The following is a 13,474-nucleotide window of genomic DNA, read 5'->3' on the forward strand; positions in this document are numbered from 1 at the left end:
AAAAAAAAAAAAAAAAAAAAAAAAAAAAAAAAAAAAAAAAATCAAAAAAACCCAGAATTTTATGTTTGCAGTGTTTCTTTATGATTAAAGTTGATTACACCTTGCTTAGCAAAGTCACAGTTTTATACAAGAGAAACTTAATAGAATCAGCCTTCCAGAAAGATTTGGTCAAATGTTTTTAATGACAGTTATTGATCTCTCTTGTCAGTGTTGTCTGCTATCCCTTCTTGGCAGACATGCACTATAGGAAAGGTGGCTTATCTGCAGATACGTGTCCTGGGGAAGTTAGAATGCGTTGCTTAATGGATTAATTTTGCTCGAGGAAAGCTTTCAGAGGACCTTGTCATAGCTGACGCAGCTTTGAACAAAAACCTTACCTTGGAAACAGTCATATCACTGGAGTCTGTTCCCATCTGCCAAATCTCAGGGGAGGGGGAGAGATTGTAAGGTATAAATTTTCAAAATGTAATCTTTACCATGTCACTTTGCCTAGAGGAATGCGTCTAGGATAATCAGCCTGATGCCAGTGCATCAGCCTTTACTCCAGTTGAGTTTTCTCATTATCTTGAAATTTTTGTACATTATCTTTTGTTCAAACTAGGATGTGACTGACTGGATCTCTATTTGAGATCTCTGCTTGCTTTCAGTCAATTCTATGCTTAAAAGGGTAGTGAAAGCAACATACTTATTCATTATATCTAACAGATATGTGTAATAAGTGTTTCTGATAAGTACTTCCTAAGTGGAACAAGGCATATGAAGAAGCAGGAAAATGAACAGGAACTGTGACTGTCTTTCATTAGATTTAACTAAGTAGCTGCAGGAGTGTCTTTTTTCAAGCTGAATGTTCTCATGCAGAAGTGTTAGATTCTGCATAAGGAAAAAAAGAACCCAAGCCTGGCCATGTGACAGATCCTACATAGCCAGAAAAGATTCTGCAGAGACTTTTGTAGCTATCCATCCTGTCCCTAAAGCACATTATTATTTTAATTCCTTAATTTCAGAATTTTTTTTCCTTATTTTGTGCAGTGAAAATAATCCAAGATTGTATCATAAAAGAATGTTCTTTGACATTAAATTATATCTTTGGAGCTGTACTCTAAGTAGAATCAAATATATTCAGACCTTTCTCTTCCTGCTTCTGTTACGGGAGGTTTTTATTATTAGAGTTTTGCTTGTCTTTTCCTGATAAACAGGTCTTTTGCACTGTCTGAAGAACATGTTTTGCTAGCAGAACTAAGGAATGCATTCAAAATGCTATCAAAAGCACAGCACAAGCTGATAATCTCTCATACAATATTGTTTTCATTTGTAGCAGACGTATGCTTTAATTGTTAGTATGACTTTTTCTGATGGATGTTTATTCTACTAGTGTTTTATACTAAAGCATATATTATGAACTTGTCTTTAAAGTTCAGTTGTCTTTCAGGCATTACTTTTTTTTTCTGAACTAAATATATAGTACACCTGTTAAGCGTGATGTATTAGAACTACTGAACTGAAAATGTTTCAAATATACGACATAATGGAGGATGAGAATCACCTTCAAGACTACTCTTTCGGAGAGTGTATAAAACAACACATCACATCGTATTTTAAACTTCTATTTGCATAGCCAAAGGGAACAAAATGCGAACAGTAAAGGGGATAGAATTGTAGGTGGCAGCTCTGTAGTAGGGATGATGTCTGGTATGCGTAGTGTTAAATGGCTCTTAGTCCTGTTATTGAAAATCTAGTCTTGGCTTTCTTTTTTATCCAAGTATATTAAAGCTGTGTCTTTAGAATGTCAAAGAAATAAAAATGTGAGTCTTCAGAAAGGATATAAAAGGAGTAGTAGCCTCAGACATCAATTTAGGAAAAGCTTTTCTGTATGTAGAAAATCAGCTATGAAGAAGCTGGAAAAGAGGTGAAGAGATGCAAATAAATGGTACATCAGCAGCTGAATCACTGGTGGCAAGTGGTGACAGGTGGAGATAAAGTCAGAAAGGAAGAGAGATTATTGAGGAGGTTCTTGAAGGCAGTTCTGCGATCTGTATTAGGAAACACCATATCACAGTATTAACATATAAACTGATACAATATTGTGGGGTTTTTTTAATTGCTCAGTAGTTATAATAAAATCACTAGTCTGTCTGTTAACCACCACTAGCCCGGTAGCCACGAGCATTTTTGGTGACTTGAGAAGTGAATGAAATGGCTATGAATTTAGTCTGTACTGTTGCTTTTCTTGTATGACAGGCCATTGCCTTTGTAGCTGCTTATATAAAGAGTAGGCTTAATAGATTAAATCAACTTTTGGTCTTGATGTGAAGCTAATGAATTAAAACTGGAGGAGCATGAAGTGTGATAAATGAAAAGTATTTTCCTTGAAATTTGAAAGATTGTGGCCTAGGAGGACTAGAAGGTGAATTGCCAAATGCCTTTTTCTGTGAAGATAGTGTATATATTACACAGATGTGTACACACATTCTGAGCACATTACCCTTAGGGTAGGAATCCCATAGTGGCTTTGTGGAGATATAGTGAAAAAGAATAGAATATTTACTCTTTGTATCAGTTTCCTTTCCTTCTTGCTGCTGTGTCTCTATAGCAAATCTATTTAATTGATTAATAATTGGATGCAAGAAATTTTTTTTTTTTTAGGGTTATTTGGCTGTAGGATCAACCAGGCCAAATTGAAAATAATAAATATTGTGTTTATATGCTATCAGTATATTTGTAACGATGGTGCATTGGATGCCTGAGGAAACTTAGGAGGAAATCTGAGCATAGTATGCCAAATCCATGAGGCTTGTCAGTAATCATGAGAAACAGTCTGACTCCATCAGAATGCTGATGATTCTGAACTGGTCAAAATGAATGAGTCACTGTCATCTGTTACACTTTCCAAAAGAGTAGTCTGGAAGGAGATTCTCAGTGCGTGTCTCGTCCAGCACATCTGAATTGAATTCCAACAGGAGAAGTGGAAGAGCAGAGTGTCTTCAGACACCTAAAGTTCAAGATGCAGTCTAAAATTTCTTTCTACTTTTGTCAACTTTGCTCACTTTTTACTTTCTTTCATTACTTTGATTACAAAGTATGTAAGTACACAAATCCATGAGACGGAAAGGGAAGTATAAGAGCAGGTGGCAAATATATTTCAATGCATGTGCTACATCTGGACATCTAAATAACTGGAGCTGCCTCTAGCCTTTTTGTGGCAAAGTCTTTCATCCAGCAGCTTCCTCTTTCTCAGCTCCGGCATGAGGCTGGTCTTCACATGTTCAGTGTCCTGACCTCTATAGATGTTAGGAATGACTGATGCAGAAATGATTCACATAAAGGGATATATGATTGCAAGAGTGTTCATTACCCATGAGGTGACAGTTTATCACAAATCTATAAAGTCACCAATTATTATTACAAGAACTACAGCATTTTCCATTAGTCAACGTTTATCAGGTCAGCAATTATCAGTAGTTACCAGGCTTTGGTATCTGAACATGAAAGATGCATTTTAGAGTGACCAAACGTTGTCTTTGCAGTATCTTAGATAATGCAAGTTGGTAACTTGGTGTTCACTTTAAAATGAAGATTACTTTATTCACAAGTAAACGTAACAGAACAGCATTAATGCTTAATGAACAATTTAATACAGGATTTAATAATCCATATTTTAGTTTTAATTAACTGTGGAATACAACTTGTATTTTACCGTAGAAATTTCAGGTACACTGTTTAGGAAATATGGAAGAATTCTGCATTTAAATAGAAGTACTAGTATCTACCAGTAGAAACAAAAATGACATAATAATTTAAAAGCTAGATTTAGCCAACTCTATATTTTACTCTTTATTTACTCCAAGCAGTGATTTGAAAATTTAATGCGGGTTTTCACTGAAATAAATGTTGCTTTTGGCTAAGTAGCTTTGAATGTCCCTTTTTTTTTTTTTTACATATATAGTTTTATAATCTTTTCCTTTTAACTCAGTGCTGGCTTGTGAATTTTAACAATAGCAAACGGTGAGGGTGAACATCAGCAAACAATTAGCAGTATAGTCTTACTTTATGGTTCACCTGTGAAGAAACCAGTGAAAATAGTTTAATTTATTAAGGTGAGAAAATAACATGTGGGATGAAGTGGTGCATTAATACTGTTTCATCAGTTGTCTCCTGCTACTTGGCAATAGTTCCGATTTACCCACCGAGGACTGTCAAACTTAGTAATTTAACTTCACTAAGGAAATAGTGCCTGAGCACCTCACCCATGTTAGGTTTTCTGCTTTTGGTAGCATCGACTGTACCATGATGTTTACATCAGTTCACACTGTCCCAAAGCCATGTTTTCTGAGAGTCTGAAATATTTCTTCTAATAGCTATCTAATCAGTAGATATCAGAAGCTGCCTTGCAGGTTCTGCTTCCTTCTTTCTTTGCCTTATACCAATAAAAAAGCTGTTTGAAGGAGAGAACATGGAGCTATTTATTAAAGTAGTGTAAACAGTAGTGGTGGTTTTCACTATGGCATGGTCTTAGCAAAACTCTATCAGGGACTTCAACACCATTAAGGCAGAATGATTTTATTTATTTCCACACCCCACCCCACCCCAGGCTATTACACTGAACTGATGCTGAAATCCAGAGACTATAAGGTTGTTTATACCTTCACCATATACTGAAAACTATCCTCATTCATCTTTTTCTAGCTTTGATTCTCACACACAAAACACAATCAGACATATTGCTAGGGTGTGTGATGGGCAATGTTCTAGATGACATTGAGGTTATATTGAATGCTGTACTTATTTTCTGGGCTTTTTGTGCTTTGTCTGATAGCATCAAGAGAGAATGTCATTATATCTAATTCTTTTGTAATTTCACCTCTTGTTTTTTTTCCTGACGTAGGAGTATCTCATGTTGTGGCAGATGCTAGAAGTGCAGTAGAATCACTGCTCTTTTTTTTTGCTTTTGTACAAGATAATACTTTTTACTGCTGAATTATGTTCGGTAATGGATTGTAATTGTGACTTACTCATTTTGTGGCAGAGTGTTTGAGAAATATGAGATTTTAAAGGTACGCCAGGATAAAAGTATAGAAAGGTAAATTGGACAAAGATGACTTATGTCTTGACTTTTGTTGGAGTAATTTTAGTGGCTTTTTGTTTAATGCTGCAATATGAACAAGGAAACATTAATATTAAAGGTAGGGTACTATAATAGACTTGCACATTATTTTTTAATGGATATTTTGGGGTTTTTATTTTGAACAGAAGTTTAAATTATTCTGTGAAGTAATAAACAAAAAGATGAGCCTAAAACTCACTATGTGAATTAGCTGATGAGGCGTATATGAAACAAATCTTCTTGAGATGTGTAATAAGCAGTCATCTGCAATAGCTATATGAACCTTAATGTATAGTAAGTATTAGAGTACTCTACGTGTTCAGGTAAGTGTTAATGCTCTCTTTTTCATAGGTACGGCTTCATGGCATCTTTCAGTTAGTCATGATCATCGTAGGATTTTTTCTAAAGGCATGTTTTTGCCCAACAGCATGTAACAGGTAATTTGAAGTCATTGCAGTCCATCATCGTAATGACTACTTAAGGACTCTCAAACTCAGGGGTTACTCACATGCTCTGTGCATGCATGAAATATTCCTGTATTGGAAATCCTTGAGGGAAGAATGGAAGTCTAGGATACAATACCAGCTGCCTGCTTCAGTGAAACCACATAGTATCTTCAGTAGATCATGGTTCCATCTTGTACTCCAGTGAAAGTATCATCTCTGCCCAGTTGGTTCAGGGGGTTAATAAGTTTTCTGTGCCTTCTAAATTAGGTTTTATTTGTAAGAGTATTGAGGGAGGGGCAGGGAGCCATAGTGGAAGAACCAAAACTCATCCAGGAAAAAAACATTTGGGGTTGTCGCTTTATGGCATGTAGACAGTGTCTGTTTCTGCCAGAAGAGAGGCAGTGGAGTCAATTTTTTGGTTTTCCTTGTTATTTCTAAATCAGAGTATCCTTCTGGAATAGCTGTTGGTACTCAGTTCAGTTTTGAAGAGGGAGTCTGCTGTGCTCTGTGATTGATTTCTTGTGTGTGTTTTTCTTCCTTCCTCTTATGTGCACACTGAAGGAAATAAGTTGCCGCACTAGATAGCTGAAGGTACACTCTGTCATCACAGGAATGCATGGTATGAGCCCCGCTCTGAACGTTGCCTGAGCCTTTCTCCTTGCTGATTGGCATGGACTCTGCTGCCCACATCTCAACCCTCTCTTGTGCACAAATTGCTTAATTAGGATAGAGTGAGGTAAACATTATTTTAGTGATAAACATCAGTACTTAAGAGGCAGAGTTAGTCCTATTATGACCTGTGGAGGGGTTTTGAATTGGGCTGTATAAGGTAGAAGGTTTAACTCTTTACAGGAGAAAGACCGTTTCAAAGGTTTGAACATCACCTGTAATTCTCTGTAGGATGTGCTACTTCAAATTTTAACATTATCCACAAACCTGTGTGTATAAGAAAACTAATATTTTTGGTTTGTGGTTTTTTGCAACTAATTTTTTTACACTCTGCTAACCATTTATCAGAATTTAGTTCTATCTGTTCTCTGACTCTCTTTCAGGAAAAGCTCAGCTTTGGTGGTTTTACTGATACGGTTAGGAATTTCTTAACACAACTAGCAAGGTTTTGTTTCTTTTGAGAATAAACAACAAAGTAGTAAGTTGGTCGACTTGTGTGGAGAGTATGATATATGGCTGTAGTCAATGTCTGAAGTTTGCTTTTTAGTCCCATGTACTGTGAAATTTTTAATCATTTACTTTAAAGGTAATTTCAGTCTTTCTCAATGTTGTTTATAGGGTCACAGTCTAGAGATACTTTTTAACTGCAGATTCTCCTGTCAGCTTTTAAATGTCTTTTTGTCTATAGAATGGAGAATGAAATATTTTTTTTTTTTTTTTTTTTTTTTTTTTTTTTTTTTTTTGTAAATGTGCTCCGAGTTTATCTGTCCTTAGGTATGAATTGTTTGTGGCTTTTTGTGTACTAGCGGTACAGATTATGGATACTTTTGCTGTATTGGCAATAGAAGTAGCCACTGAAAGTGTCCATTTGTGCAGCAGTGGTATAACACTTTATTGCTATGGCAAGCCTTAGTTTAATGACCTGAGTGTTAGTAAAACAGAAGTCCAAAGGTGGATTGACTCTGTAGAATGGATTCTTAGTCCTTTCCTCATAAATTCTGGAGTAAATGAGGCATTGACAATATTTTTAAATATGTAATGCCTAGAATATAATTAAGATACTGATGTTAAATTGCTTTTCTGTGACTGGGCAAACCTGCTGATCAGAAAATTGAGATGTTTCACTAACCTGCAGTAGCTGATATATCTTGTATTTAAGAAGTGCGGTCCAATTGTACTAGCATGGCAGCTAAAGGGTTTTCAGGATCCATGCTAGAAAAGATGATTTGTGCTAAATCATTAGGAGAGCTGACTTCATTTTTATAAGAAGCAATGTAGAGGCATGAACTACCGTGACGTTTGGTGCATACAAACTTTGTCAGGCTAATATAGTCTAATTAAATATACAGTAATGAACTATATCTGTATGATTGATGCTGAAGTTAAGAGTGCTGGACTTTGTTTTTTTGTTGGGTGACACTGTTATTGCATTTACACATCACTACAATTTGTTAGTAGCTGTCATGAGAAGCATAACAATTGTGGAAGAATCTTTTTTCAGAAAAAGGGTGTTGCAAAATCTGGCTAGTGTTGTGATACTGTTGAATTTTTTTTGACAAGAGTTCAGTGGAGATTTGGGATGCTGTGACTTGTCTTAGTGAAATTGCACTACATGGTAAAGGCTGTAATAGAAGGTTGACACTGGGACTTCCTCCAGCGTGGTGAACCCAGCACAAATCTGTTCTACATACCTTACTTTTATAGGGTCTCCCCTCTGCTAGTACCTCTCTTCCTTGTTCCAGGACTTGAGTGACAGCAGAAGGCTTTGTTGGAGAAGGTGGAGGACAATGTTCAGGCTCTGCTGCTTTCCTGCCCCAGACAGTGTGAAGGCAACTGAGTGTAAAGGAAATACAGAAAGTCAGAACAGTGTGTCAAAGTGGCTGCACAGAAAACTACAGGGCAAAACACAAAGATGCTCCTGTAGAGGGCACAAAATTAGTACTGTAGAAACTTCAGTATTATCAATACCTAGTAGTCCTGATAGTTGTGAAGACATAACGATGGCACATTCATCATCAGTATTGTAAAGTGAAAACCAGTATGCTGGTGGGCAATTAAAAGATGGTGCTTTGGGTTGTATTACTTTACAGTGATAGAGGGAATCAATTCCTTACTTAATCCTTAGTACTGAAAAAAATGTAAGTGGAAAAAGTTATAACCACATTCCTTCCAAGGTTTGCTATACTCAGACTGAGCTGCTGGAGCACGCTCAGGGATAATCCAAGATTCCAGATTCCTGATTAGAAATGCTGTGTAGAAATGATGGAGATGTTCAACTCTCAGTAACCATGTAACCAGGGTTATGATGCAGTGTTGGTCAGATTTAGGGATACTGCAAATGAGTTAGAAAGTACATTTGCAGATAAAAGATGATGGACACCAAAAAGCAAATTGAAGAAAAGGATGAATGCAGAGAGAAGAAAAAGGGAAATGGACCTATAATGATTTTTGAGACACTGGCATTTGCAGTGCACTTTGATGCACATGTATGCCTGTATTGTATTTGTGTGTATGTGTGTGTGTGTATGTGTGTGCATGCATGCAATCCACTGAAAATTTCTGAAGTTGCAGTTGACATTTGAGATTTTCAAATAAAGATAAAGCTCATGAATGATTTCAGACACTGAACAGTTAAAGTTGCCAACTGCTGTACTAAAAATTTGTGAAGGAGGGAATAATTTTCATGTGTCAGTTGTGGGGTTTTGTTTGTTTGTTTTGGGATTGCTGGGGTTTTTCCTTTTGTTTCCACACCTGCGTTGATTGTGGAAAATCAATAAAAAGCGTATATATAAAACTTCAAAGAACTGTTAACCAGTGGGTGGTAAGATACAGTGGTTTTGGATGTCCATCTATTAAGTCTGGCAGATGAAAGTATGGGAGAGCAGCAGCCATGAGCAGAATCTGGAAGCACACAGCGATCTAGAAGCAAATGTAAATGTAAATAGAAGGATGATTGTAACAAGGAAAAGATTGTCATGCATGTATATGTAAGAGATCCTCCTTGAAGCCCATTCTGCATGTGGTATGGATTTGATAATGCCTTAGGGGTGTATATCTGTAGCCCAGATCATGTTTTTAGATTTAAAAGTGTCTGATGCAGTTTTGGATATCAGACAAAACAACTTCAGATATGTACAGGTTTTCATATTATTTTTAATTTTTTTAAAAAAAATTTTGTAGCATTAAGAGTAGCTTGTGAGAACTCTTTGTGGAGCCTAAAGCTAAATTAAATTAGTTTTTCCACCCTCTCTCCTTTTCTTTTTCTCTAGGATCCCGTCTCCGCCAGGAGGACTTTCCACCCCGGATTGTTGAGCATCCTTCAGATGTGATAGTCTCTAAAGGAGAGCCAACAACTCTGAACTGTAAAGCTGAAGGACGGCCAACTCCTACTATTGAGTGGTACAAGGATGGAGAGCGAGTGGAAACGGACAAGGATGATCCGCGTTCCCACCGCATGCTGCTGCCCAGCGGATCTTTATTTTTCTTACGTATTGTGCACGGACGCAGGAGTAAACCCGATGAAGGAAGTTATGTTTGTGTAGCAAGGAACTATCTTGGAGAAGCTGTGAGTCGCAATGCATCTCTGGAAGTGGCATGTGAGTAGTTTTATATGATTAGCACTGTGTAAAACTTATTGTTGCTTTTATGCTGTCATCCAGCACTTGCACACAGTCAGCAGTCTGGGAGATAACAAATGTAGATAAGTATGGCATTTTGTCATTAGCTATAGCTATTAGTCAAGGCATTTTTACATGCGTTTATACAGTAGCAGTGACCATACAGAATACGTGATTTATACTGAAGCAAGGTTCTAGCCAGTGTATAATCATGACTAGCACAAACATGGACAAAGGCTAATCTTGCTCTGAAGAATAATCTGATTTTTAAATTATGATTACAGTTGGTTATACTTCAGCTAATGTGGAAAAATACCTGTCATTTAATATAAGGTGCACTGTCTGTTTCTCTTTATCTAGTCATCTGTTACCTCAACAGAAACAGACAGCTTCTTGGTGACTCATGTTCTGTACTGCTGGAAGCTTCAATATATGCTTCTCTGTCATAAACTTGATACAGGCCTCATTCATTATGTGAATGGCAAGTGAAATTGTTGGCCATTTCTCATATCATCCAGAGCAGTCTTATTCTTTATCGATTCTCTTTGTCTTAACAGAGAAATCATCATGGCTCTTTCAGAGACCACCCAGCATGCATGATCTGCTTCCAGCAGAGTTAACAGAGACATTCATTATATTCATGTAGCAAAGAAACTCATGATACAGAAAATACAATGTGTTGCCGATTATTTTTTGCTGCTTAGTTACATGGGTTGAATAAACACTAATCTTTTTATTCAGAGCATCAACTAAGGGTAGCTGTGTATCTTCACACAGAAATGTATTTTTGTAGATTTATGAATGCTCTCCTCTTGCTGAGGTTTTCCCCACACAGTTCTTCATCTGGCAGTAGTTTCACTAAAATGTGTTTGACTGAAGTAGGGCTTTAAGCAGAAAACTTGTATTGCTTAGTTGACAAATAATGGATTTAAGTACACATTAGAATGTTGGTTTAAAGGGGAAAAAAAGTACAGAAGAGGAATCTTTTATTCCTGATGCAGTTTGCAGACTTTTTATAACTAATGTGATCTGATCATGAGGATTCAGTCTTCTGAGAAATTGCAGAAAACGCCATTTTTGAAATATTTAGATGGTAGTATAAGCCAAGTAGAACACACTTGTTCACTACCTTTCACTTATCATAACCTAGAATCAGAACTGTTTCAAACAAAAAAAAAATGAAAACAGTTTTGGCACACATTCAAGGCATGAGTAAATGTATCTATCAATAAAGGCATCTCAGAATGTTATTCAGTTTTGGTAGGTATTTAGGAATCAAGAAGACAACCATTTTAAGGAAGACTGAACGCTGGGTGAGTATGACTCTAGATAAATTTGCTGGATTATTTCTGTCTTTGTACATGGGGTTCTGAGAAAATCCTGTGAGAGACATATAAACACTTTGAAATCTTTATTGTAATCCTGTTGAGGTTCAGAATCTCCTGTCGAAGTTCGGAAGATTGTTCAAGTTATATCTTGAGTCATCAAATTAACGTGACAGATCATTTTGAAATTTAAACGTGCTTTATATTTCATCAGTTTTCACTGATCTCTACTTCCTTGGCTGCGAGAGACTCTTGTTTCAATATCCCCAGTCTCTGGAGTTACTGTTTTAACCACCGTAGCTGGTGACAGGTCATGCATGAACTGTATGTGAGATAGTAGAAGACTTCAGAAATAATAAAACCATGTTCCATTGTCAGAGGTATTTTAGAGCAGGTTCATAGGACACGAAACCTGAGATCTCAAACCATAGCCAAAGTTTTTGCAATAGCAATGTGCACCTGACACTGTTTTCATAGCTTTGAAATTTAACTGACTAATTTCCACAATTAAAAGGTTTAGCAGCCTAAAGCAGGCACTCCTGTTACACTTCAACAGTGCTTTGTCTTTCCTTGAGCCCTACTGTGGCTGTGATTACAGGAAGGTCTTCACCAAAGGAAAAAATACATCAGTAATATGTACATTGCTTGTTTACCTAATTTTAGAGATTCTGCTGGGTCTATGTGCACTGGTTTTAAAAGCACATGGTAGTACTTGATGTGTATCAAAGGCATCCTTTGGAGGATGATAGCAAAACTGACTGGATTCCCTTGGTTTTGAGATACTATTTAAAAATTATTTTTGGTTCTAAGTCAAGTTTTCAAGTGACTTTCAGAGAATAGTTATTTTAAGGCTTTTAACTGTTTTTTTGAAGGTCAGCATTTTTGGACTGAAAAAGATGGGCAAGTCTGTTGTAGTCTATTTGCACGCTAGGGAAATGAGTTGTTGCTGACAGCCTGTTGTCAGCAGTGAGTCCTCATTCACCTGTTCTCAACTGCTGTTGAAAACTGTTGAGTTGCCTGGATACTGCAGTCCTGTCCATGGGAGCCAGGACAGCCGCATGCGATCGGGTCTTACTTCTGCTATCTGTAACGGTGTTGAAAACGGCTCTTTCCACACTAAGCCAAGCTGTTTTCATCACCAGAAAAAGGACAGTTATCCTTTGCTGACAGCAGGGTTTTGGATTATTATCTGACTGTAGGTGGCCTCAAATTGTGCCATTAGAGACAAATGCTGCTTTTTACAGGTTTAAAATGCTTAAGTCTGCTGTTTTAGTGAAAGAATCAGTAACTGTTTTACTTTGCTTATTAAATTGTCAGTTGCCAATAAAGTGCACTTGCAACTTTTGAATGATTTATGAAGAAATATTTATTGGGTTTATGTATCTGTTAAGTGTGTTTGTGCTTATGCATTCAGATGATAAAGAGGTTAATTGTGGTTCATTCTCTTCTATTTCTCCCCCCCCCTCCCCCCGGCTTACTCCATGGGTACCTGCCACAAAAGCAGTGGGATTGAAATTCTTCTGATGTATCCATATTTATGTGTAAAGACCGAAGAAAAACTCCTAAATGAAATTCAGTTGGGGCATAGAGTAATTCAGAGCACAGTGTGGCCCATCCTGAATGCAATCATTTTGCCCTTTTTTTTTTTTTTTGAGTGATTTTTTGCAGGTTGCTGAAGTCCCTAAGTTCCTTTCGATCAAGTAGCAGTTATCACCTTGCCCAAACATGGGGAAGTTAGGTACCATGCCACCTAAAGCATTTAAGTATGCTTTTAAATCCATGCCTATTCAGACTACGTGCGTACAATCAAGGGCAGATATTTTTCTGCTAATGTATGTCTTCAGAAAAATTTCTCTGTGCCAGTGAAACTGTGAAGAACTGTGATTTGGGAAGTTACTTTAAAAACATAATTAACATACAGAATGTACTTTTAGAATTTTTATTGCTTTTAGTTTGGAGTCTTTAGTCCAGAAGACATTTAGGATGCAATTGGAGTTTGTATTTGAAAGCACAGTTTAGGATTGATATCACTTGTTCTATTTCATTATTTTAATGCATTAATCCATGGTGTGCTTTCCTCAGATGGGAAAAAATCATGCTAATGCTAGCAGCAAAACCATTCTTCCACTGTGTATGTGACAAATTCTGATATAGTATTTGTATGTTTTATGGTTAAATCATTAAAAATAAATGTTCTGGTCCTAAAACTATAGAGATTGGTATTCAAAAGAATAAAATGTCTTTCTTTTGGTTTTGTGTATTACAATTTTTTTTGTTGAAATTGAACAAGGGTTGACATTGTTAGAAATGCGTCAA

General features: G+C 36.7%; 1 protein-coding gene across 9 annotated transcripts in view; it reads left to right on the forward strand.

The window, feature by feature from the left end:
• The window catches only part of ROBO2 (roundabout guidance receptor 2), a 1,105,399-nt gene that overhangs the window by 679,457 nt on the left and 412,468 nt on the right, over positions 1 to 13,474 (forward strand). For all 9 annotated transcript variants that reach the window (XM_026845322.1, XM_026845314.1, XM_026845338.1 and 6 more), the window contains one exon: positions 9,486 to 9,812. In XM_026845322.1, coding sequence (XP_026701123.1) covers positions 9,486 to 9,812 — 327 coding nt within the window. The remainder of the gene's footprint in view (positions 1 to 9,485; positions 9,813 to 13,474) is intronic.

This window comes from Athene cunicularia, assembly GCF_003259725.1.
Source record: "Athene cunicularia isolate RWA chromosome 1 unlocalized genomic scaffold, athCun1 chr1_part1, whole genome shotgun sequence".
NCBI classification, from domain to species: domain Eukaryota; kingdom Metazoa; phylum Chordata; class Aves; order Strigiformes; family Strigidae; genus Athene; species Athene cunicularia.